Source organism: Mesoplodon mirus (genome assembly GCF_964341445.2).
Source record: "Mesoplodon mirus genome assembly, chromosome: 9".
NCBI classification, from domain to species: Eukaryota; Metazoa; Chordata; class Mammalia; order Artiodactyla; family Ziphiidae; genus Mesoplodon; species Mesoplodon mirus.
In genome coordinates, this window is record NC_138985.1 from 53,645,004 (window position 1) to 53,672,615 (window position 27,612).

A 27,612-nucleotide genomic window follows, 5' to 3' on the forward strand; every position below is an offset into this window, starting at 1 on the left:
AGTAAAACAATAACTTTCAGTGTTGATAGGGAGACAAAGTTTTGGTAAAGAGTTGAATTAAGTATGATAGGGCTTATAGACCTGGTCTGGATTCTTGGGTTAGCTGCCTACCATTGCTGTCATCCTCTTTTTGTCCTGGTGTGGATATTATTTGGGACCAATAGACCTTTCTATAGACCAGTACAAGGCAGAGGTCTTTCCTAAGTGGGAAATATGAATTAAAGAGTTAACTCCCTTCAGTTTCATTGTGCATGAGGTATTTAAGAATACTTGATAAGGGTTCTTTAAATAATGCCTTTTCCAGTATGCATAATCTCCTGGTTGCAGGTCATGGGGCATCTGATCTTCATCCAAAAATACAGTACTGTGATTGACTTCAGAAACAAGCTTAGAATATCCTCCTAATAACTCAGGCTTTACAATAATGTACCATAGCAACAAGAAGCTACTTGGGAAGTGAGTCTTAAGCAGTAAATATTGACCTGAATTAACAAAACTAGAATTTAATATCATTGAAACATAATCTTTTTCTTTCTAAAATTGCCCTCATTTTTACCAAATATAGCCAAATTAAAACTAATTTGTTTGCAGAGTAAGTCTGGTTAATTGATCACATAGGCTCTTTTAAATTGGTTTTGCTGGAACTTTTCATAAGGAACCTCAGATTGAACTTTTAAGAGGCCTCTCAAGACCAGGAAAGCCACACCATGGGCTTGTCATCAGATTGTACCTGCAATATCTATAGATTTGGGTGAATTTCTCTCTTCTTGAAGTCCCCCAAATATCTTGAGATTCCTGCACCTGTCAGGAGGTGACCTCTCTTATTCACCTGATAAGGCTGCTGGAAACCCAAGAATTTCCAATTTCTGGAAGGATCAGGTAGAGGGAAAAGGTAAGTGTTTCAGTTTTACTTACAAAAGTGTAATTTACCAAGTTGTTATAAATTATAATTAGCTTAAGGGGAAAGGTTTCCTTATATCTGGAAAACAGATTAAAAGCCAATAATATTTTGGACAAAAACCATAAAATTATAACCATATTTATCATTTCATTCAGTCCTATGTAACTAATCCTTTTTGTTAACAGTTTTATGAAACCATCAGGGTTTCCATTACAATTCTTTAATTTTTTACTTAGTTCAGCAGTATTATCTGAAAGTTATCAGAAACCTGTACTTTTCAAAAAGTCCTTTCTTTGAATCTTCATGATGACGAAGCCTTTTTTCAAAAGCATCAGAGTGAAACAGTAACTGTTTATGAATGACAAAAGACATAAGAAGGCATGGTTAAAGATCTGATTGCAATGCAGTTGACAAACGGACTTAGCCAAGTTGCTGTGACATACATTTTAAGGTAATAACTAGAATTATGACTGATAACATTATATCAAGGCATATTCAAATTTTAGGAACTTCCTATAATTTCTAGAACATTTATATTAATGACATCCATATAGTATAACCTAAGAAGGTTTATCCCTCGTGTGATAATGCTTCCCATGTTATTTAACATACCAAATAATCCTAGTTGGTTTAATATTTCTCTCTCAGGTGCCTTAGGGGCCCTCTGAAGTATCCCAAAGTTAGCTGGAGGTCAAAAGAACTTTAATTAGAACTTGATATTTGGAAAGTTTGTCAAAAATATCAAAAGGTTTTCAAAACATTTGGTCAAATAAGATCATAATTCACTGTGAAACAATAGTTTTCACTTAACCAAAGTGACAAAATATTTTAAGAGCAAATGCAGATCATTTAAAGTCTGTCCCAGGAAGGTCCCATAGGCTTCTGCTTGGTTACACTTTCACTTTGCATATTTTTAAAGTTCATCCATTTTGTATCATATACCAGTACTTCATTCCTTTTTATTGCTGAATTAGTAGTTGTATGGATATGACACAATTTATTTTTCCAGTCATCAATTGATGGATATTTGAATGGTTTCTACTTTTTGGCTATTATGAATAATGCCACTGTGAACATTTGTGTGCAAGTTTTTGTGCAGACATATTTTTATTGTCTTGGGTACATACCTAGCAGTGGAATTTCTGGGTCATAGGGCAACTCTATGCTTAATCTTTTGAGGAACTGTTAGGCTGTTTTCCAAAGTGGCTGTGTTATTTTACATTCCCACCAGTAGTGTATCAGAGTTCCAGTTTCTCTACATCCTCACCAAGACTTGTAATTATTTGTCTTTTTGGTTATGGCCATCCTAGTAGGTATAAAGAGGTATCTCATGGTTCTAATCTGCATTTTCCTAATGGAAGTCGGTATTTGCTTGCCCTGAATTGTGTCTCCCCAAAGATTCATATTTTGAAGGCCTAAACCCCACAATGTGACTATATTGGAAATTCAGCCTTGGGAGGTAATTAAGGTAAATGAGATCATAAGGAAGGGCAGGGCCCTGACCTGATAGGAAGAGACACTGGTGCAGAGCAAAGGCCATGTGAGGACAAACTAGCCATCTGCAAGCCAGAAAGAGTCTTTACTAGAAACTGAACCTTGCTGGACCTTGATCCAGGACTTCCAGTCTCCACAACTGTGAGAAGTAAATTTCTGTTGTTTAATCCACCTATCCTGTGGTCTTCTGTTATGGCAGCCCAAGCAGATTAAGAATTATTATCCCTGTTTTACAAACCAAGACTCTTAGGGTCACAGGGTCATCACTCACTCTTGTGTGATGCCAAACCTGGACCATATGCCCTTATGCCACACTGCCTCTGGGTCCCAGGATGTGGGAGAGACATGGTTTTCTAGAAGGTGTGGCCTGCCAGCTGACCAAAATCACAGATGGCAAAGTTCAGAGACTCAGTTTGGTGAATAAGGGGCAGAAACTTGCCAAAAAGGAGAAATAAGGAAACGTCCCAAGTTGCTTTCCACCCAATTGGCTTATGCCAGCTACAGATTCAAAGACAAATAGGTGGGGCCGAGTCCTCCTACAGTGGTGATTCTCAAGCCAAGGACTTAACTGCAGCTTGTCTAGTGCTTTGATTCCCAATCTCCTCTAATCCAAATCCTGGTCAGAGTCCATCTCACATGTATCCACTTTAGGCAATCTGTAAAACTAGACTAAACAACCCTCAATAAAGAGTGTACTAAGAAACAGGAATCACATTCAAGAACAATCTCTTGGCCATTTTCAGGTTTTTATAGTTTGTTTGGGGCAGGGGGTCCTTTTCAGTTTTCTAGATGAGGCAGTTCAAGAAATGTAAACAACAGGACAGACTGCTGGGCCCCTGGGTGCCCACTTCACAAATCCATCTCAGCTGAGTGGAGGGCTCTTAGTATGCTCCACACTCCAGGGAATGCTCTGTCTTCAGAACTAAAGCTGCAGCCTTTCCCAAATGCACCTCCGACTCCAATCCAGGCTTAAATCATTAAAAATTTTTATTTTATATTGGAGTATAGTTGATTTACAATGTTGCGTTAGTTTCAGGTGTACAGCCAAGTGATTCAGTGATATATATATATATATATATATATATATATATATATATATATAATCTTTCTCAGTTTCTTTTCCCATTTAGGTTATTACAGTATATTGAGTGTAGTTCCCTGTGCTATACAGTAGGTTCTTGTTGATTATCTATTTTGTATACAGTAGTGTGTATATGTTAATCCCAAACTCCCAATTTATACCCAGGCTTAAATCATTTAATCTTCTTTACCCGAGTATGAGGCTGTTGAGGTCATTTTTTTCTAAGAGGAAAACATCTGAAACTGTATGTCATTTTCGGATTCTCCTGCTGGGGTAAAATTCACTGTACCAAACCTTCTCTCAATCCACCTTGATTTTAAGAGATCTGCAGCTCATTTCCGTTAAAACTAAATCTTTTGCTAGCATTTCCTTCCTTTCCTCCATACTTTTTTCCCTCCCTTAATATTTACAAATTAACATGTATTTTCTCTCAAGTCATAAGGCTAATAGTTGCTACTAAAGAAAACATAGAAAGACAGAACTGCAAATGTTAAATACAAATTATCTACCACCTAGACACAACTGCTATTAATTTTTGTACCTTCTTCATGTCTTTTTTCAACTCACATATATATGTGTTTTTACAAAACTGCGGGGTCACACTGGTTTGTTTAAGTGCTACCATGTTCTTATTCAGAAAGCTATACCAATTTATTCTTCTAATGGCATACAGGAGGGTGACCATATCCCCGCCGCCCCCTTAAGCACTGAATATTATCCTTCTTATTAATCTTTGCTAGTTTAAAGGAAACAAATTGTTTCAATTTGCATTGCTTTGATCATTAGTGAGGCTAAACATTTATTTTCATGTTGATCACTCCCCTTGAATTTCACCTTGTCATTGTATCAGGAGTATGTGAAGCAGTCAGTCATATGCACTTTCTGCTGCAGGAATGATGAATGGATAGTTGTTTTGTTTTGTTTTTTTTTTTTTTTTGCGGTACACGGGCCTCTTACTGTTGTGGCCTCTCTCGTTGCGGAGCACAGGCTCCTGACGTGCAGGCTTAGCGGCCATGGCTCACGGGCCCAGCCACTCCGCGGCATGTGGGATCTTCCCGGACCAGGGCACGAACCCGTGTCGCCTGCACTGGCAGGTGGACTCTCAACCACTGCGCCACCAGGGAAGCCCTGAATGGATAGTAAGAAGGCAGTTGCAGGCAGAGGGAAGAGGACTGCCAACAATTCTGCAAAAATGAAGGTCATGCTGCTTCCTTGTCTTCTTTTAGAAAACACTACTAAAGGAATACATGCTCATTGTAAGAAAAGAATCAAATATTTCAATAGGGCATATGAATGTTGTGAAAGCTCACCTCAGCCCTCTCCTTGCCCCACCCACAGATCCTGTTCCCCACGTGTAACCATCTTTGGCCTCCTCTTCCTAACTCTTTATTGTCTTCCTGCAGGACCTGAATTTAGCAGAGTGATCAGGAGAAAGGGTCAGGGGTTCAAAACGAAATAGGTTCTTCATACAAAGCTCCATGGGGGGTCAATTGGGAAGGGAAGCAAGGGAGACCACACCAGGTGTTTGTCTGTAATCAAACGGGCAGGTGAATGGAGAGTGAGTTAAGATTACCCTGTTTGCCTGGATTTCAGTCCATATGAAAAATGGCAGGCTGTTGATTGCAACACATGAGCAGTGGCCTTTGTTAACTTCTATCCCTTGAGTATAACCCTTTTCCTTTACAAAGTGGAATAGAAAACCTGAGAAATGGTTTGCCTTTCCCACATGAATCCTTCTCTCCGTCTGGCAGGTCCTTGTGGAGCCCTCCAACCACCTTTTATCCAGTCTGCTTCCCGACAGTGGTTTGAAATAACATCCATTGCCTGCAGGCCCACACCCAGATCTGGCTCAAGGGATGTCATCAAAGTCCTGCTTAAAACTGATGCCAAAACTTGAGTAGAATCTGTAGTGTGAAAGGGGACCCATTTCTTATTATCAGAAAATCTTTTGGAGGGAAAATGATCTAATTATTCAAATTCTTAGTCATTTTTAAGAAAATGGCTTTTTTGAATGAGAGGGGTCATCACCCAACTGATCTGGAACCTTTGAAAAATTTTTCCTCTCCTGAGAGATGCAAATGCCTCTGGAATGGAATAGGCCATTAGAATCAATGGGTCACCAGCCTCCTGTTCACTAAAGGAAAAAAAAGATATTTGAGATGGAAATATTTCTCATTTTCTTTAGAGATTCTGCTTTTTCTTCTTTTCCAGCTTTTAAAACTGATCACCTGTCCTCCCTCTTTTTGCATTGTTTCCCATGGGGAATCCTTTCCTGTAAGGGTTTAATTTTTCCCTCCATTGGATTGTCTTAGGTAAGATGGTATAGTGTTAGACAACTTTTAGGCACATCTAGTAGACTTACTATCATGTGAGTTGTTCAAATAACAAAATTTTATATGAGAAAGCTTTGTCTTGGACATAGTCCAAATGGGCTTCATTCAAGAAGTGTCCATTCCAAAAAGGCAAGCCTCCTTTTCTGGACCCAGAGGACAGAATAATACAGTAAGACTCTAGGTCAGTGGTCCCCAACCTTTTTGGCACCAGGGACCAGTTTCATGGAAGACAATTTTTCCACAGAAGCTGGGGCAGGTTGGGGTGGTGGTGGTCCAGGTGGTAATTCAAGCGATGGGGGGGGATGGTCCAGGTAGTAATGTGAGTGACGGGGAGCAGCAGATGAAGCTCCGCTCACTCACCCACTGCTCATCTCCTGCTGTGCTCCTTACAGGCCGCAGACTGGTACTGGTCCATGGCCCGGGGGTTGGGGACCCCTGCTCTAGGTGGTATTGGTGGCAGTAATGGGTTTATGTGTGTAGGTACAGGTACAGAGGGCAGCTGCTGTATTGTATCAGTTCTCTAACCCTATGTGACAAATTATCCCCAAACTTAGCACCTTAAAGCAAAAAAAAAAACATTCTCTCACAGTTTCTGAGGGTCAGGAACCCAGGAGTGATTTAGCTGGTCTGGCTTGAGGCCTCTCATGAGATTCAGCAGTCAAGCTGTGGGCTGGGGCTGCAGGCATCTCAGGGCTTGATTGGGGCTGGAGGAGCTGCTTCCAAGCTCACTCACATGGTTGCTGGCAGGAGACCTCAATTCCCTGCTAGCTGGAGGCCAGAGGACTCTGTGGCTTGCCATGTGGGTCTCTCCATAGACTTCCTGAGTATCCTCTCAATTAGCTTCCCCATAGGAAGTGGTCCAGGAGAGTGCACATGCAAGACAGCAACCTTTCTATAACCTAAGCTCAAAAGTGACTTCTGCTGTATTCTATTCTAAAGCAAGTCCAGCCCACACTTAAGGGGAGGAAAATAAAGCTCTACCTTTGGAAGGGAGGAATATAAAAAAAGTTTGTGGATATATATATATATATATATATATATATAGTTGATTTACAGTGTATAAATTTCTGGTGTACAGCAAAGTGATATATATATATACCAGATTCTTTTCCATTATAGTTTATTACAAGATATTGAATATAGTTCCCTGTGCTATATAGTAAGACCTTGTTGTTTATCTGTTTTCTATATGTGTCTTTTTATTAATCTCAAACTCCCAATTTATCCCTCCTTCCTCTTTCCCCTTTGGTAATCATAAGTTTGTTTTCTATATCTGCGAGTCTGTTTCTGTTTTGTAAATAAGTTCATTTGTATCATTTTTTTAGATTCCACATATAATATGATATCCTATGATATTTGTCTTTCTCTGACTGACCTCATTTAGTATGATAATCTCTAGGTCCATCCATGTTGCTGCAAATGGCATTATTTCATTCTTTTTAATGGCTAATACATATACATACAATGGATATATACATACACACACCACATCTTTATCCATTCATCTGTTGATGGACACTTAGGTTGCTTCCATGTCTTGGCTATTGTAAATAGTGCTGCTATGAACACTGGGATGCATGTATCTTTTCAAATTAGAGTTTTTGTCTTTTCTGGATATATACCCAGGAGTGGGATTGCTGGATCATATGGTAGCTCTATTTTTAGTTTTTTAAGGAACCTCCATACTATTCTCCATAGTGGCTGCACTAATTTACATTCCCACCAACATTGTGGGAGGGTTCCCTTTTCTCCATGCCCTCCCCTGCATTTATTGTTTGTAGACTTTTTGATGATGGCCATTCTGACTGGTGTGAGGTGATACCTCATTGTAGTTTTGATTTGCATTTCTCTAATAATTAGCGATGTCGAGTATCTTTTCATATGCCCGTTGGCCATCTGTTTGTCTTCTTTGGAGAAATGTCTAGGTCTTCTGCCCATTTTTTCATTGGGTTGTTTGTTTTTCTGTTATTGAGCTGTATGAGCATTTGTATATTTTGGAAATTAAGCCCTTGTTGGTCTCATCGTTTGCAAATGTTTTCTCCCATTCTGTAGGCTGTCTTTTCATTTTGTTTTGTTTATTCTGTGCAAAAGCTTATAAGTTTTAAGTCCCATTTGTTTATTTTTGCTTTTATTTCTATTTCCTTGGGAGACTGACCTAAGAAAACATTGCTATGTCTTATGTCAGAGAATGTTTTGCTTACCTTCTCTTCTAGGAGTTTATGATGTCATGTCTTACATTTTAAGTTTTTAATCCAGTTTGAGTTTACTTTTGTGTATGGTATGAGGGAATATTCTAACTTCATTGATTTACATGTGGCTGTCTAGCTTTACCAACACCACTTGCTGAAGAGACTGTGGCCATATTTTTATTTTATTTTATTTTATTTTATTTTATTTTTTTTTGCGGTATGCGGGCCTCTCACTGTTGTGGCCTCTCCCGTTGCGGAGCACAGGCTCCGGATGCGCAGGCCCAGCGGCCATGGCTCACGGGCCCAGCCGCTCCGCGGCATATGGGATCCTCCCAGACCGGGGCACGAACCCGTATCCCCTGCATCGGCAGGCGGACTCTCAACCACTGCGCCACCAGGGAGGCCCAGACTGTGGCCATATTTTTAAAACCACCACATTTATGACACAAGTTACCTAATCTAGTTTAGTCTTTATGTTTATGACATGTTACCTAATCTAGTTTAGTCTTTAGTCTATGTCAGAGGTCAGTAAATGTTTTCTGTGAAGGACCAGATGGTAAATATTTTAGGCATTGTGGGCCAGACTCCCTCTGTGGTAACTACTTAATTCTGCCATTGTACAGCAAAATAGCCATAGGCAGTACATAAGCAAATGAGCATGGCTCTGTTCTAGTAACATTTATAAAAACAGGCATTGGGGTGCATTTGGCCCATGGGCTGTAGTTGGTTGATCCCTAGTCGACAGCTATAGAGGTTATTGGAAGTACAGCAAACTTGTTTCCTTGCCATTAGAATCCTATTTCAAAAGAAATTTCATCCACATGGCATGGCTGTCTAATCTGCCACCATCATGTCTCTGCAGCTTGATATTTAGTGGTGAGATAATAGGAAGACAGAAAGGCAACTCTGATTTAGGTGGAGAAAACTTCAGCACAAAGAATTCCAGTCCTTGTCTTTTGGGAAATAGGAGGAATAGGAGTGTAAAGGAGAAGAGCTGATTCGGTGTGACAGGGACAAGAGAGTGTCTTCATTGCATTTAATCACTGCAGTTGAAATGAGGAATAAGTCTGAGAGGAGATGCTTTTCAGACAACTGGAACCATGGGGCTAGACTCAAGGTGTGAATTACAGGATCTATCTTCACAAAGCTCCTGCAGCTCTATGGAGCCCTGAGGTCCCCAAAGGAGTGATTTTACAGGGGAAGAAAGACTTGCGAGTACCAAAGATGGGGTAGAAGATGGAAGCTGCTTATAGAGAGCAGGAGGGAATATGTCGGGGATAACTGAACTTGAGAGCTAGAAGGGACCTCACCTCACACTGTGGGGTGGGGGTGAATATTTATTTTTTGCGATATTCGTAAATAAACTTTAAGTGATTATTTCTAGCTAACATAGGGTTAAACATGTAAATTCTTACGACTGATTTCCTCTTCCTTGTTCCTTAGGTTTGATTTTGCAAATACTGACTTGTTTCTCAGGGCCATTTAATATTAAGCTTATTATCTGATCAAGTCAAGCAGAGATGGGGCTGAGAATTCCAGTTTTCCTTCATGTTCATTTGCAATGGAGTTTTTAACTTGTATAAGGTAGATAATTTCCTGCCTAAATCATATATTGTCCTGAAGAAGATCAAACTGTTAAAAAGTTATATTTATTTTTTTAAGGCCTGAAACACAGCTACTAAGTCGTTATTTTAAAGTTCAATTTAAAAGTCAAATCTTATCAATCTCTTTAGTGAGATGTGCTTCGGAAATGAAGAATACTCTGCTGGTAAATTATTTCTCAAAGTGGTTTGTTTTTGCTTTCAAGCCAGCACGTGACCTATGATGACCCTATTTGGGTAACTGGGAAGAACATCAACACTCCTTTGTTCCGTAAAGCTTTTCTCCTTGTTATCCTGAAAACATATATAAAAAGAGTGAAAAAATTTTTAATTTTGCTGCAACTTCCTTTGTGGTGATTTCACTGAACTTAAAAAACTTATTTTCATAAATAATTCTTAGGCATAAAATAACAACATGGGGACAATGTTTTCTCTTTTTAAGGTGCTCATAGCTGGGAGCAGTACAAAGACTTGGAACTTCAGACATCTAGCTTCTTACCTTGTGATGGAAAGTGTGTAAATTAAATGTCAAGAGGAAACCAGGCTGTGGAAATCTGATCCAGTCAGACTACCTACAACCCAGAGATGCAGGTCAGGAACTGAGTGAGTACTGAATACTGCCACTTCCCTGAGCTGAATTCATCCCTGTCAGGTAAGATGCTAAAAAGTTCAGTCTTTCCAAAAACATATGTGAACTATTCCAGTTTTACTAATAACTTTATTTAAATAAGAAGACACAGGAACTTCTATACTGAAAAAATACAAAACAAAAGCCACACATTTCCTTGTGTAAAGCCATATTGTATGGTAACTCGAATACTGTTCAGCGCAGTGGCTAGAATTAAACAGTACAACTATATACAAAATTTAAACAATTTCTGACAAATTTCTACAGCTGGATGTAGGATACATTTGAGCTCAACAACTTCTGGGAAATTTACATGGCAAAGCATAAGCTTTAACACATTTGGTTCAAAACTTTAATATATGCTAAGAACAAATGTACAACACAATATTTAGTTTTCTCATGAGAAAATAAAAGCACATGTCACTATAAATATCGTACATCAGATTTCATTACCAAAAAAAGCATATTCAGTCCATCGTTCAGAAACTAATGTTGATACTATTGCATCTTATTTGGACAAAAGCAGAGCATAAGATCAACACATTATGTAATGCTAAACCAGATATCAGAAGTTAATGGAGCTCATATTTATCTTACAGAACTAATATTTTCTCCCTTTAACCATAATCTACAAAATATAGTATTTTCATCAAGGCCTGAGATTATTAGGGTTAAAGGTGTCTTCTGCTGAATAGATTGTTTTAAAAGGTTCCCCTGTGAAAATGGCTAAAGTAAACTGAGTCCTTTCCCATGACAGTCTCCTACGATATAACACTGACTAATTTAAAGGAGCCAGAATGCACCTTCAGGAGAGAATATTACTGCAAACTTTGGTGGAAAGAAGATAATTGGGATCATGACAAAATAATACACAGAACACATACACACACAAACATACACACACATATATATATCATTTGTTTAAAAAAAATCAATGGTGTTGCTTTCTTCTTTATCAACTCTTCCTTCTTCAACCTTAGAAAATAAAACAAAGAAAAACCCAGGAATGACTGAAAGGAACTGAAACGTTCCTGTAACTGTAAGCACCTTGTTCCCCTAATTCTTAAGAAAACTGTGCCATACACTTCAGGTGCAGATGAAACAGTTTTATTGAACTGAAAGCAATGGAATAAAAATACAGAAACTTCCCTTTGCTTTTGAATACTCTCTTTGTGCTGCAGAAAACAATGTCTGAAGTTGGGCTCTTCCTCTGACCAATCAGGAATATCTAGGGCTCTCTTCACACTTAGAGAAGTTAGGTTGAGTCTGCAAGTTCAGGGCTCTACTTGGGTTTATGCTCTACTTCGTGCATCCAAAATGTGAACAGAACTGTTCATGGTATTATTATGAGAGGCTTGAACGAGACAGCTTCAAACTACTGCATTTGTAAGTCACCACATAACCTGCTTACTTATGTTGAATTCTGAGACTCACATATGCTCTCTCTGTGTGAATGCAGCTCACACACCTGAACTGCTTGAGGAAAACAATGACCAAAAGTGTGTCATTTCTTAACCTGAAAATTTCCAAAAGAGAAACTAAACATTAATATGCCTTTTGATAGAACAGTAGTATTTCATGACCCTGATGGCCAATATAAACAAAAAACTTCAGCCATCCCCCTGTGAAACTGCCCTGGTCCTGAAATTAGACCTAGACATTCTTCTCTTTAAATTCCACACACACAAGGTGGAATGTTTTTGTACAGCCTAGTACTGGATACTTTATTTGCAACATTGTATCAGTCATTAACCGAGCAACACCTGAACTTGTAAAAAAAAAAAAAAAAGCCACATTTACACATGTTGAAACAGTGAATGCAACAATTGTTTTACGTGTAACCACATGACAAAAGTGATGTCAGACACCACAGATTTGCTGGTTCTCCTCATGTTCACCCATGTCCAGGATTTCTGTTCTCCTAGGGTTGAATGCACTTCTTATTCTAAGAACGTGGAATGTAATGAGGAAAGGGAAATGCATAAAATAAGAAAAGGCAAAAGAGTGATGTTCCCTCTTTAGCTTTTTAGCTGTGAAATAGTTAATATCCCAATATGATATACATTCCAAGTTACCTGAGTTTAGACTTCAACTGAAGTACCTGAAGCTAGGCCATAGGGTGGGCACTGTGCAACTGTTGTGGCCATTTATTTATTTATTTTTTTGCATTGTATGTATTACAGAAGTTAGAAACAAACACCTGGATCAATTGTAAACATAATTCTGAAGTACAGTATTTTTCCATAGGACAAAACACAGCAAGACATTTTCTATTTAGACAGGCAACTTTCTGATATAGAGCTTATTTATACTGAAGAGTTTGGAACAAAACACAGGACACAGTACTAATCTGTCAAACATACTATGAAATGCATAGTCTCCACTTAAAATGCTGAATGATACACACATTTTTGCAAGCATTACTGCTTTCCACAGAAACTGCTGAATAGGAGTTCCGTCCCTGCCAAGATCAGTGTTAAGAGATACTTTATGATGCTGATAAGTATTCTGTTGGTGGTGGTGTCAGGAAGTTTGTCACTCCATGCAGATAGATGTCGGAGATCTAGTTCCTAATCCAGGGAACACAGGGTAGAGACCAGCTCCCCCTCTGCTTTAGATGATCACGTAGTTCTGAGCCGAGATGTGCTCCTCACCCTGCAGTTCCTGCAGGAGCTGCTGCGGCTGCTGGGATGGCTGTTGGACAGAGGCCTCTGTGGAGCCCGTCACGCTGGTGTCATCAGAAAGAGACGTAAAGGAAACCCGGGAGGAGAGCTGCTCCACGGTCAGGGTGGCCAGAGCTGAGCTCTGGCCAGAGTTAGGAGAGTTCTTGAGCATCAGGTCAGAGGCAGGTAGGAGAGGGCCTAGAAGTTTTACAGGACAGAAAGCTGATCCGGTTGGGATGAAATTAACCTTGTTTTTGTCAGGACATGAAAAGAGAGGGGCTGCGATAGGCTGGCGAGACCTAAAACCATAAAACAAAATTAGGTTTACAATCACTAAAAAGTTAGGCACTTTCTGAATTAATTGGAGTTCGCTAAAACAGCTAAAATGTGGATGGCAGGGAATGAATTAAGTGTACACAGAGGGGTAAACATCTTCCATAGCACAAGTCAGCTGGCATACTACTGATGTACACAGCACTGAGGAGACATTTAAAACAAAAGGATTTTCAAAAGGACTGGGCAGACAGAATTTTTCAGAGATTAGTTTGCTTTCATTCATTTAGAACATGGATTATGTGATGTTAAAATGACCTTTTCTGTTAAGTGTATTGGGAGAGGGATTACCCAATCATATATTTGGTTTTAAGCATTTCCTCCTTTTTCTGTATCTCTATACATACTTCTTCTAACACAGATCAGGAAAAATAGTTTCAGTAGTTTCTTGATGAGTCAGCCCAACAGAACAGCGTCCACAAGCCCTTCCTCTCCTCCCCTGCCTGGGAACTAAGCCATCAACTCCTGCAGGACCCGTCTCTGTCCCCTTCTAGGTTACAAGAGTACAGCAGCCTCCACTAGGGCACCTGCACTGGGACAAAGGGATGAGTGAGTCCAAGAGCCACACGCTCTTTTTATGAGTTATTCTGCCAAGTATTTACAGCATGAACCTCTTTTACCTTTAAGTTCTATTTTATACGTACCGAACTTTCAAAAAGAAAAAAAAATCTGTGAACAGAAAGTCTAAATTCAATGAATACACATGCTAGATGTGTCTACAGGGAAGGAGACGAGTTGGTGAGTTCCCTCTGGCTTGTGGTATCACTGTCGTTAAGGCTAGCCACACATGGATATTCACTTTGCTGCTAAATGTCTTTTTCTTTTTAGCCATCTAAATTAATAGAACTTTTGAAAGGAAAATCCTTAATGATTAAAAATAAATCTTTTAGGTAGTAAGGATGAATTTCCAAGTTTCTTTGTATTAGCATATTTCCAGCACACAGACTCTAATTCTCCTTCAATAAGATCTCTTTTGCCTATTCAACTCTCTTTTCATAATTTGCTTTTGAGACACATTATCAGCTGGATGGAGTAGTTGATTCATCTGTAATCAACTGGTCTCAGTAAAAAGCTTTACAGCTTTGCAGATCCCAGCTGACAGAAAAGACATTACTTACGCCATTTCCTCAAAGACCTTCACTCGCTCACATCCCTCTGGGGGCTCCCGTTTGAACATGTAGCTGTTGTTTGGTTTGGGAGATGAAGCATACTTGGGTAACGGTGAGCTACTCCCACTGTCTGTAAATTTAAAGCAGTTATATTAACTAGTGATTGAAAGCTCTTTTAAATTAAATTTGATTTCCAAACAAGCAGCCTCTTGCACAATTTATCCACTATTGCCCCTTGGCTTCCACCACAGAGCTTCCTTTACTGCAAAGCTGTTTCTAACATCCTTGTGTAGTACATATCTTATGAATAGAAGCTTCAATGCAATAGTAATCTGCCATACCACAGAACATAAAAAGCAGATATTTTGGTCCAGACAACTGCATTTTGAGTAAAGTAGAGCTGTAATCCTGAAAATAAATACATCATTATGTATTTCAAAAAGGTAAATAAATGGGGTAATATGTATAGCCATGCAGAATTTTAAGAGATTAAATACAGCATTCTCTATATTTTCTCACTGTTCAACCAATTTAATTGAAAATTTTAATATGTGGAATAATCTTCATTAAAAAAGTTCTTAGCAGAAATGTTAGTTTTACTAAACACTGTGAATAACATGTATGCAGGAAAAAATAGGCTTATAACACAATATACTTTTCCTTGGCCCACAATGAAAAAGGTAATGTTCAGAATTTTGCCTTTAAAAATGTCTATATAAAAGAATTTTTTGAGCACTATTTGTATTTTCGCTGCTGGAAGCACGAGGAATCTAAAAGCATCTCTATCTAACATGTTTTCTTCGTATTTTTGACCAAAAAGAAATGGTCTATTCACGAAAAGCCATAAAACCTATATGCAGTTTCTCCCTTTCCTACCTGGCAAAGGATTTTGGAAATTCATATCCACCAAAATATGTCATTATCTTTTTAAGATGCCAAGTTGTAAAGTCAGTAACATACCTTTATAAATACAATAGTCCTATTTAAACAAATTCTGACTTAATGCAAACCAATCCCCCATGCTAAAATACTAAGCGCATGACCTATTGAGATGTAGTATTTTCGTATTTTTTTTTTTTTTTGCGGTATGTGGGCCTCTCATTGTTGTGGCCTCTCCCGTTGCAAAGCACAGGCTCCGGACGCGCAGGCTCAGCAGCCATGGCTCACGGGCCCAACCGCTCCGCGGCATGTGGGATCTTCCCAGACCGGGGCACGAACCCGTGTCCCCTGCATCGGCAGGCGGACTCTCAACCACTGCGCCACCAGGGAAGCCCTTTCGTATGTATTTTGAAAGATGGCATTAGTACCATAAATTTCAGGTGTCACAATTTTGATAAGTTGCTTCAGTTTAGGATACAGTACATGGTCCAACATTCAGAATCTGAGTAACAGGGAGGGTTTTTTTAATCATCATTAATGAAGTATAATACACACTTAGAAAGTAGACCCTTGAGGCACACTTAGAGTGTATTTGGTGAATGATTCAGAGAGCACCTATGTAAGTCTTGGGCATGCCGATGTGTGCTTATATTTGAATATGGCTATATCTCTGGCTGGGAAATCATTGCCTGCAAAATAACAAGGCCACATTACTGGGAAACCTAGAAAACCTCATAGTTTCTCCATCACTACTGTTACACATGTCCATACAGATTATGCATAGTCTCTTGGAAGGAATTAAGTCTTATAGTTACGTTGGGTTTCTTCAGACTTGAGGATTTTCTTAGACTCAACATTTATCCTATATTGCTTAAACAAATGGGAGGGAGGAGAAGGAATATTATTTTTTCTCTTAGGTAGATGCAAAACATCATTAACTTGACTAGAGTCTGAGTTTGCTGCTATTTGAGCTAGGCTAAACCAAAACGACTGGTCTACAATCAAAAACTGGTGGGAATGAGGTCTTGAATTCGGTATAATACCAAAAATACAGGTTGACCTTGCTTTATTATCCAAGCAACGACCAGCCATGCCAAGGATATACATGAAAAAGTAGCTATGGTGTGTAGTGCCTCCATGGAGAGGACTGGTGGTAACAACACAGCCCTACTGCACGCAGGATGGGCCTAAAACCATGGGCTCGATGCCTTTAACAAGCCTTTTCTGCCATCAGCAGGGGTGTGACCATGTCAGTAGTTAAGAATCCATCCTATTATCATGTAAGAAAAGTCATCTTGGCCACTCTTACGGTCTCCTGTGTTCTATTTCTTATTACACCATCAGACCTACCACATGATTTCTCTCATAACATTACTGATGGTTTCAAGGGACCTTCCCAGAATTGAAAGCTAGATGTGAGTTGGATAATCAGCAAAACTGTCTTCCTATAAACAGTCTACAATGAATTAAATGTTCAATGGTTTTTCTCCTTGAAATTTTTCTAATTTCCAAGGCTTATATTTTTACAGAGTTTTACCCACTTAAACATTCTTTTATTGGGGGCGGGGAGGAGGGTGACAAATGTTTAAACAAACAAACACAATATATTGCTAGCCCAGAAAGATAGTATTCAGTGCTGTTACACTGCCTTGACTTTTCAATAAAAACTGTTTGTTGAGAATATATATATACATGTGTGTGTGTGTGTGTGTGTGTGTGTGTGTGTGTGTGTATTACATTTAATGTTTGGTGGTCTGGAAAGACAAAGCTTGAAAGAAAAAAATTTGGAGCCGTAAACAGATTTCTTAAATCTGGGGTTTTTTCTTCAGGTAAATATGCAATCTGATACAGTGCAAAGAGGAACAGGGAATGGAGACAACTTTCTGGGGTTTTAGCTGTGTCACTAGCTGTATAGTTGTATAACCTTCAACACAGCTGCCTCTCTAAGTTTCTATATAACTAAAGGAATTGCCATTCCTAACTCTGAAATTCTGTGATTTTTAAAAAAGGTTCTAACCTGCAAAAAAGGAACAGTGTACCAAAGTATTTTTTTTTGCTTTACAAATGGCATGCTTTAAAAACAACTCCCATGAACAAACTATTCTACCCATTCCAAGCTTGGTTGTCTAACTCCTGCATTTAGAACTCTGTGTTGAGTTTAATAACCACATTTCATTAACAGAACATTATAAATGTGAGGTAAGCATGCTTGCTCAGGAGATTCAGGATGAAGTCTCATGGTAATCTTAATTTAATCCCTCCTGTTCACAAGCATGATACATTTTCTCATTCTGTTATCCCACAATAGGATAATAACTAGACATGTAATTGAGATTAAGTTAAATGTTACTTTATGTTCTTATAATGTCATAACCAATGAAATTAGATGTGATGAATATAATTATTTACATATCTGTCTGCATTCATAACAGTTTCATCTATATTTATAACAGAATCACCCAGATCTCAAAATAAAGAGTATGGAAAAATTTTATTGACTATTTTATTATAAAAGATTATACTTATGCATGTGTACCATATTTACGATTAAAATATAAGTAGTTTGATAAACATTTTAAAACACATCATAATGAACTAAAGCTTGGAAAAGTTAGAGATATTACTGAAGTCTGAAATTCCATATAGAAACAAGATTCATTAAACTATGTGTACTTTTACAGTTTTAGAGTTTTCTGAATTTCTCCTTGTAAATGGCCTCCATTACTTCTGGTATGTTAAGTTGTATGGCCAATAATTCTAGTATAAAAAAATCATATATATTAAGTTGCTTCATTTATGTAGGAAGGTATGTAAAATCTCTGCCATGGTTCTTTTCTAGCCCTAAGTCTTTATACGTGCTTTATCTCCTACTATCAGATTACTTTATCAGATTAAGTAAAATTAATTCTAAAATAAGTAATATAATTACAGGGTGGTGGTTCTTAACCCTGGTTTCACATTAGACTCATCAAAGATGTTTTAACAATACTATTAAATGCCAATGTTGAAACCTCACCCCTCAAGAGGTTCTGATTTAATTAGTCTAGGGCCCATTCCCAGGCATGTGCTGGCTGTTTTTTTTGGTAAAGCTCCCAAATGCTTTTGAAGTACAGCCAAAGTTGATAACCAATCATGAAAACATTAAAACACTGGTATGGAGTCAAGCCACCTGACTTCTGTCTAGGCCTGACTGCATGGCCTAGGAAAAATGTGATCCCCTTGTGTTTTGATCTATAAAATGGGAATAACTACTGATATGATGGCTGTGAAAAATGTGTACCTGAAACAGAATAAGCTCTCAGTAAATACTGCTACAACAGTAGAAAGAACACATCATTCCTAATTCACAAATTAACAAAGGTGAACCATTCAGAAATTAAATGCCTATTCTACTTTCTTGGTAGAAGAGAGTAACAGAAATGTCATTTTTAATAGGTCTGCACACTAACTTTATTAAGATATATAAAGGTAAGATTTTGTGTCTGGTGGGGAAGCCGAGTAACATTTGGAGTACCAGATTCTCCAGTTTATGACTGCCTAGTAGGAGCTCTGCCAGTTCATGATGGCATCTTTTAGCATATGGAGATCTATCATTCCGAAATTTTAAAACTAATGCCTAAAGTATACAGATTCTATAGATTCCTCAACATAAAAAATATTTTTTATTACATGTGTAGCAAGAGCCAGTAGAATGTAATTATTATTCTCTCTTTCAAAGCTAGAATAACAGGCTGAGAAAACGAGCATAGAGTTCAACCAACACTAAACTTAGTGACAAAGTTAGCCAATTTAGAATAAGTTTATAAATATGAACTAAATGGGATCTAAACAGAATTGCTATTCTAGTATTAAAATTACTTCTTTTCCAGAAAATGTGGTATGTATACACAATGGAATACCACTCAGCCATAAAAAAGAATGAAATTTTGCTATTTGCAGCAACATGGATGGACTAGGAGGGCATTATGCTAAGTGAAATAAGTCAGACAGAGAAAGACAAATACTGTAGGATATCACTTACATGTGGAATTTAAAAAATACAACAAACTACTGAATATAACAAAAAAGCAGATTCACAGATATAGAGAACAAACTACTAGTGGTTACCAGTGGAGAGGGAAGTGGGTAGGGGCAATACAGAGGTAGGGAAATAAGAGGTACAAACTATTAGATATAAGCTACAAGGATATACTGTACAACAGGGGGAATATAGTCAATATTTTATAATAAGTATAAATGGAGTATAACCTTTAATAATTGTGTATCACTGTATTGTACTCCTGTAACTTATATAATAGTGTAGAGTAACTATGCTTCAATTTAAAAAATTACTTTTTTGCATCAGGAAATGAAATTAGCAACTATAGTGTAACTTGATGGTCTAATGAAATCAGGAGAAACAACTGTATAGCGTTTCTTGACAACAAACTTTTGGAACCAGGTGGCATTACTGATTGTATTGAAAACCTGCATTTTCAGTGGAAAAAAAAAAACTGTGGAAGAGTAAGGAGAACATTTGACTTTTACAAATAGTCTCTAATGTTCCTCTACAATTTCAAAGTCAACCTTTTATGAGAAGGTTACAAAATTTTAATAAAACAACACATCAGCTATAGCTAAGATCTCCCTTACATCAGCATTCAGCAAAGGGTAAGGAGAGAAAATGTAACATAATCCTTGTTACTTATATTTTTGAACTTTGTCTCAAATAAGACTGTGTTTTGAATTAATGGGACTTACATTCCAAATGTTAGACCCATTAATTAAATATTTGTCATATGTGGAAGGTGTTTTATATTTTAATCATTTATTCTGTATTCACTGAATTGATATTAATTTACAAATTAAGCAAACAAATCATAGTTGTGCCTTTGTTTTTGTGTACTCACAGTAAGTAAATGCTTCTTCTGCAAACATAATCCCGATATGCAGAACAACATTGCTTATTATTGTCTCCAAATCTGACTTGGCATCGTTGATATGCTAACTACTCACTCGGAATCTTACATGAACGCGAACAAATCACTCTGAATCTGACTATCCGACGTGGCAGTTAAAAAATGAAAGCAAATCACTCTGTCGAAGACAGTCTGCAAACCGATTTATAGACTAAAATCTTGTCTCTTATAAATCATAATGGTAAAACTAAACTGAAAATAAATTTCAGATTACCCAGAATATTTTATATCTTGAAAAGTAATGTAATTAAGGTTCTCAGCAAAATCAAAATCAGTCTGATGCAATCTTAGTTTTTTTATATTCTTGAGGTTTTTAAATGAAAAAATTTCTAGGGACATCAGTTTTCAAAACACTGAAACACACTGTTCATATTAAAGTGCTCCTAAAGTATCCTACAGGGGGAAAAATGAAAACTTTTAATAAAATTTCAATATAATTTTAAATGTACACTTATATATATTTACCGAGCACTTAATTATGTACAAAACAGAAGATAAAACAAAATGCTATGTATCAGGTAAAACTCAGTATTTCTCTCTCTCTTTTTTTTTTTCCTAATTCTTGCTAAAGGGAAATGGTATTATAACATCTTTTTGGCAGATAACCAAATGTAATCTTAAACTTATATAACAGTCATCTTCAAGCCTGTTCCTTCTCTGACATTCACTGCCTTATTAATAGTGGTAATCATCTTCTTATGTCCCAAGCCAGAACTTTGTTAGAACTTTGCCTTTATCCTCATTTTTCTAATCCCTCACCTTGTACATCTAATCAACCACCAAATGCTGCTGATTCTTCTTCAGTCTATTTCCTCCAATTCCTTTGCCCTACACCTGTGGTCTCCCAATTAAGGTGCACTAAACAATCTGCTGATATGCAGGAAGAAAATAGAACATTTATACATATTTACTTTTTATCTCTAAAAATAAGAAACTAAGCTTTACCAGCAAATATTTCGTATATGGATTGAATTATGTACTTACATAACTTAGAAATATATAAATTTATATTACGGGTACAAATTAAAAATTACTGGAAAAAGGTATGTAATAATTCAAGTTTGGAGAGACGGGACTAGGCTATTAAAATAGCATCTTATCTTCCCCTCTTGCTGTCTCTCTCCACTTCTGTAGTTTTTTTTTTTTTTTTTTTTTGCGGTACGTGGGCCTTTCACTGTTGTGGCCTCTCCCGTTGCGGAGCACAGGCTCCGGACGCGCAGCCTCAGCGGCCATGGCTCACGGGCCCAGCCGCTCCGCGGCATGTGGGATCTTCCCGGACCGGGGCACGAACCCGTGTCCCCTGCATCGGCAGGCAGACTCTCAACCACTGCACCACCAGGGAAGCCCTACTTCTGTAGCTTTATCCTTAAAGCTGGTCATGTCCTTTAGCTCAGCAGTCCCCAGTCTTTTTGGCACCAGGGGCCAGTTTCATGGAAGACAGTTTTTCCACAGACGGGGGATGGGGTGGTGAGGGGTGTGATGGCTCAGGTGGCAGTGTGAGTGACGGGGAGCGGCAGATGAAGCTTTGTTTGTTTGTTTGCTCGCCTGCCGCTCACTGCCGGCTGTGCCACTGGGTTCCTAACAGGCTGCAGACCCCTACGGGTCCACAGCCCGGGGGTTGGGGACCCCTGCTTTAGCTGACAAAAGATCTTTGCTTGCTTCTTCGTTTCTTTCAGCAAGGCTACAAGGCCCTTATGAAATAGTGGCCTTTCTACCTACCTCTCCACTCTCACTGCTTTCTACTCCTTACCATTTTACCCCTATGCTCTAGCCACACAATTTTTTTTTAAACTGTTCTCTACACACCAGCCTCTTTCATAGCTGAAGGACTGTGTAATGGCTATTCCTCCTGCAAAGGCAGCAAGTAGTAGTGTGAAGTTCCTACAGAAGATCTCTGTTGGCATCTGGACTTCACAAGATTTAGGAAAGTTAACTTCATTTCTCTAAGCCTTAGGCTCCCCATTCTTGAAATAATGACAATGTCCCTCCTCATCGGATTGTGATACTATTACAGGGGATAACAAAGGTAAAGTCACCTGGGCAAATTTAATCATCATAACAATCCTGTGAGGCAGGTGCCATCATTTTCCTTAATTTACAGGTGAGAAAACAGATACAGAGAGGTTGAGTAACTTGCCCAAGGACACATGATTAGTAAGTGGCAGAGCAGAGTTCAGCCTGGCTGCACCAGAGTCGGAGTTCGTCACCATCATGCTATCTGCCTCACTGTTTTGATCTGTCTCAACTCTAGTGTCCTCATTAGACTAGACGATCGAGTTCCAATCTAACATTCCATGTCTCTCTTCAGTAGAGTCTTAGAGTGTAGGCAACAGCTTCATTGGGTCTGCCTTCTGTTAGTCTCACAAGGAGACAGTGCAAGGAGTGGCTTCAGTGTGTCCATATTTCTTCTCAGAGGAACATAAAAGATAACAGGGAGAAAAAAATTCAACAGATCCCCTTTCCTCTAGCCCATACCCTATTTTTCCCCCAGTCATGATCAGAGTAGAAGATGAGATGGATTTTAGCAAAGTTACTTCCCTTCCCCTAATTTCAACAGGAAATTTGAACTTTATGGCTTCTTTCTCACCAAAGGCCTATGATCACTAAGTTAGCATAATCTTAGAGTGGTGACTGTTTATTATCTTTTTTTGGTTGGTGGTAGCAGGGAGGATTATCATACTCTTCCTGAACATTCAAAAGCCTAACATATATAAGTTAACCACTTAAGGAAAAAGACGCTAATGTTTTCAACAAAGCTATAAAAATATATTCTTAAAAAAATGGACATACCATGAAGAAGGAATACGCAAAAAATCTTGACTAAGCACTACTCCATGCTAATGCTAGGCGCCCCTCTAGTTGCTGAGGATAAAGTAATGAGCAAAATAAAGTTACCTGCTCTTGATGGAGCTTATAGTCTAGTAAACAGATAATAGAAGATTAAGTGAAATTATATATGTGGATATATTAATAAATTTTGGTTTGCTTTTGTTTTAGACTCTGAGTTGTAACTGCTAGAACTGAGTTGTATACTTACTAATAATTTTGAATTAAGAATAGTAACTCATCCATAGAGAGCTAGCACAGCAACTGCTGTTAGTAAAATTGTAGACATTTTCCAAAAGAGGGGGAAAAGGCATTTACTGGATGCTTCTTATACACATCAGATAATGGGAGTATATGTAATTTTAGATGTACTCTTGAAAAAGCAAAACAGGGAAGATGACCTTAGGGATGTAATTCTAGAAAAGTTCACTTTTTAACCTATGGAATAATTCCTTTGTTGGAATAAGATTTCTACACTCTTTGTAATTTTACCAGCAAGAGGTTCTTCTAGGATAATAAGCATCCTAGAATTATGTGGGGAGAATCTTTTGATTGAGAAACAGATTCAGGTTCAAAAGCAGCAATTTGCAAGGTGTGGTAGCTAAAAGAAGTATATCCAACATATCTATTTTCACAATATAAACCACAAAAAGAAAAGTACCACAAAATCTTGGCTGATTAGGATATCTAGAAGGTGGAGAGTTAAAGTATGGTAAGGGCAAAGGTCAAACAATGTTAAGAAATAGAGCCCTAAAGATGAATGCAAATAGGGTTTAAAATGTATACAGAAAGGAATAAGATATCAAAAAGAGTCTCTTTTAAAAGTCTGCCTGGGGTCAGCCCTAGACCCTGAAAAGATAATACTTTTTTTTCTTTTCTGCAACTATGGGCTGCTCAGTCCTAATACCCAAAGTTTAGAAACATTAATATTTACAAGTTAAATCATAGTATGAGTTAAATAGGCTTATATGCGTTGTGCCCTGGAAACTCCACCTACATGATATACACTGTTCCTGTGGGAAAACATAGTTTAAGTTCCGAGTAATCAATTTATGGACTCTTGGAATACAACTCTTGGTAGTTGACCTGAGTAGAATGGCTCAGTTGACGTCATGATTAGAATAATCAACGTTTCCACAATATCTTGCAAAACTGCAGAATTTTATAACAAGCTGCCTAAGTGAATTGTGCCAAAGAGCAACTATAAGTGGCAGACTGAAGTCTAGATTTTGTGGCTTGCTACCTTATTAAAGAAAGCTGGCAGAGCTGCTAAAAGAACTAATATTTGACACTGCCATTTACATTATATAAATGACTGTTTTTCTCCCTTGCATTTTGGGCATGATAACGTAGAAGAATTTAGGCTAACTCTTAGGATATATTCTGAAGATGTCAAGATAATAAGAGCTCTTATTCTGGATCCCTGAATTCTCCACACAGATCATAATGTAGGAACTGTGGCTGTTACTAGGTTAGTAAGCCTAGCAACTTTACACATGTTACCAGGCTGCCTTCAGTCTTTAGGTCACTGGAAAAATCTGTCAAAAACCCACCAAACCCAAAAAACTAAAACCTGAAAATAGTCTCTTAAAGGCTGGACTTTTCTCAATAATGAGAGTGTTTTTGTCCTGGCATTGCAATTGAAACAGCCAAAGAACCACTATGCTAATCAACTAAAATTATTTTATAGGTCTCAAATTATATATGTGTCATGGAGAAAAACAGATGTTAAGAATAAGCAGAAATAATAAAGTCAGGAAAAGGATAAGGATATAACAGATGAGTACTAGAAAAATAATTAGCTAACTAGCACATCTCTCATTAGAGCTATATACTCACAATGCCTATCCCTCTCCCCACCTGTGCATGCCAGTCCAGGCACCTAAGGATGTCTAAACTAGCTAGTCTACAACAGCAACTACAGAATAGGTAGGTACTCCAAATCAATTCTAGTTGACTACAAAATTACAGTATCAATTCTGCTTTCAGAGTTAATGATGCACACCTATTAGAAATCTATAGCTTCCTTTTTTTTCTCTTTACTGGAAATAAATGTAAAGAAACAAAAGACCAATTTAAGCTTCACTGTGGAAAAATACAAATTGTAAGCTAGAATTAGTATCTTAAAAAAATTTGGACTGTCCACTCTGAAGTAATGAGTCAGAGATTATTCTATAGTTTGAATGATTTAAATATGTAAGTTTCAGAAATTGCAAAACTGACAACTCCCTCTCCTTTGTACCTTTAGTTTTCTGAACATATTTGTATAATAGTGTAGATATATTAAGAAACTTATGTCATGAGGTCTTAATTCCCAAACTGAGGTAGTTTTGTAGAAAACAGAAAAGTGTCTTAAATGATTCTGTAGTCTTCTTAGTTTCTAAAGAAATTAAAAAAAATCACTATTAGTCATACCCAACACCATTTATTGAGTGTTTACTACATACCAAGAGTTGTGCTAAGCACTTTGTTCCAATATCTCATTTAACCCCAATAATGGTATGAGGTATGAAAACAAGTATTATCACCTTGTTTTACTAAGAAAAAAATTTGTTTTAACTATTAGGGGAAAAACTGTTGGCCTTAGAGATGATGTGGACCAACATTCTCATTTTACATTAAATAAACAAGAGGAACAGAAGAAAGATAAGACACTTGTGTCATGCAGGCAGATATCTGGTATAAAAGAATAAAAGGGCAAAGAGAAAAATATACAACCAAAAGCAGTCTTAGGAAAAAGTCTAACTTCTCTAAGAAACAGCCAGAGTTCAGAATATTGTACGATCTCAAAGAGATACCCGCACTCCCATGTTCATTGCAGTGTTATTCACAATAGCCAAAACATGGGAGCAACCTAAGTGTCCATGGACAGATGAGTAGATAAAGAGAGTGTGGTTCTAACTGGTTGTGAGATTGCCTCATAGAATATAGTCCCATAGAGGCCAAGAAGACCATCTCACAACCAGCTAACCAAAATGGAATTCATCTATCAACGTCCTAATACATCTCCCTTTTGGTTCAGCATCTCTCAACTATCCACAGTATTAAACTTAGAAGAAAATAAAACTTCTGAATTAACTGCCTAGCCTTATTATCACTGTTATTTTTACTTTTAACTTTAACCCAACTGTAAGTGCTAATAAGTAGCAAAAGTGGTCTGCACTTATCTTTTGTAGTGGTATAATAAAAAAAATACGGGTTTTACAAGATCTGTTTCACCATATACCACCTCTGCAGCCTACAATAAATTATGATTATTTAACATTTCCATTTACCTTCAAAACAAATACTTCTACTAGAAGCAAGGTGTTTCCTTGTTTGTTTTACTATGTAACATCCATACTAAAGATGCGAGGCAGTGACTGCTATCGTAGGATGCCTCAGTGAAATGAAAGTTTCCTAGTCTGCATTCTACAAAATCGACATTCCACTTGAAGCAGAGAGATGCCTAACTAAGGTACTGCTTTCAGTACATCCTTAATGGAGGAAGAGAGTTCACAAGGCTTCCAATAAGGAAAAGGTGAAAAGGGGAGAACTGTTAAGATCCACCCACAGAAATAAAAGCAGAGGACAAAGTCCAAAGTAGCTTCCATCTAACATCTCAGCAGAGAGTTAGGTGTAATGATGACTTAAAGAAGCCAGACCAAAAGAATACACACTGCATCAATCCACTTCTATGAAATCCAGTAACAGGGAAAAATTAGACTATGATGATGGAAGTCAACAGTGGTTACTTCTAGGTGGAGAGGAGAAGGATACTGTCTGTGAAGGGGGCTAGGGATCCTTCTGGGATGCGAAAAATGTTCTGTATCTTGATCCAGGTAGTGGTTTCATGAGTGCATATGTGTGTAAAAATTCAGGGGGCTTAGCACTTAATATTTGGGTACTTTAAATGTATTAATACTTCAAAATAAAACAAATTGAGGGGGTTGGGGGTCAAGTCAGGACAGGGCCCTAAAAAAATCCTGTAAGATTCTATAAACTTTAATTTTTTCATGTTTTAAAATTTGTGTTGCCTATGATCTTCTTGTGGTGAAAAGCAATAAATGTGTTACAAAGGAAGTTCAGTGTTTCTTTGTAAGTAGCTAGGAAGGTGGAAGCTGGGCAGTCTGCGGTACCTTCGGTGTCTGAGTCTGAGGGGCCAAGAAACTGAAAGAGAGTGAACAGTGGTAGCCAAGTGCCTGGCACGAAGACAGGAGGAAATGGGCAGACAGGGCTTGACAGGCAATAAGAAACCCCACGGGTTCTGCACTCTTATTGGTGTTAGTTAATAATTCATCTACATACCATAATATATATTCCCTGATGTGCTGCAGGTACTTTTTAAACTTTATCCCACTTGGTTAAAAATATACTCATTCTTCCAACAGATTTTTTTAGAAATGATTTCCTCCCAAATTAATCTGAATACGAAATCTAACCTCAGGCACGAGGAACATAAACTTTACCATAACCATCCTTAACTCTGGACAATACCAAGGAAAAAACTGTGTTATATGATGTGAAGCTGTACACATTCATTTTATAGCTTTCATTAGCTGTTATAACCATGCGCTGTGCTCCTCTGACACATTTATGGAAGATGTTTGCGAAAGTCACAAAGAAGGGGGTACATGA

General features: G+C 37.9%; 1 protein-coding gene across 2 annotated transcripts in view; it reads right to left on the reverse strand.

Moving 5' to 3' along the window:
• Positions 1–10,297: 10,297 nt before the first annotated feature.
• GLCCI1 (glucocorticoid induced 1) overlaps positions 10,298–27,612 on the reverse strand; it is a 121,969-nt gene continuing 104,654 nt past the window's right edge. For both annotated transcript variants that reach the window (XM_082632653.1, XM_082632652.1), the window contains exons 7-8: positions 14,342–14,462; positions 10,298–13,189 (exon numbers count right to left, since the gene is read on the reverse strand). In XM_082632653.1, coding sequence (XP_082488779.1) covers positions 12,841–13,189; positions 14,342–14,462 — 470 coding nt within the window. In that variant the 3' untranslated portion in view covers positions 10,298–12,840. The remainder of the gene's footprint in view (positions 13,190–14,341; positions 14,463–27,612) is intronic.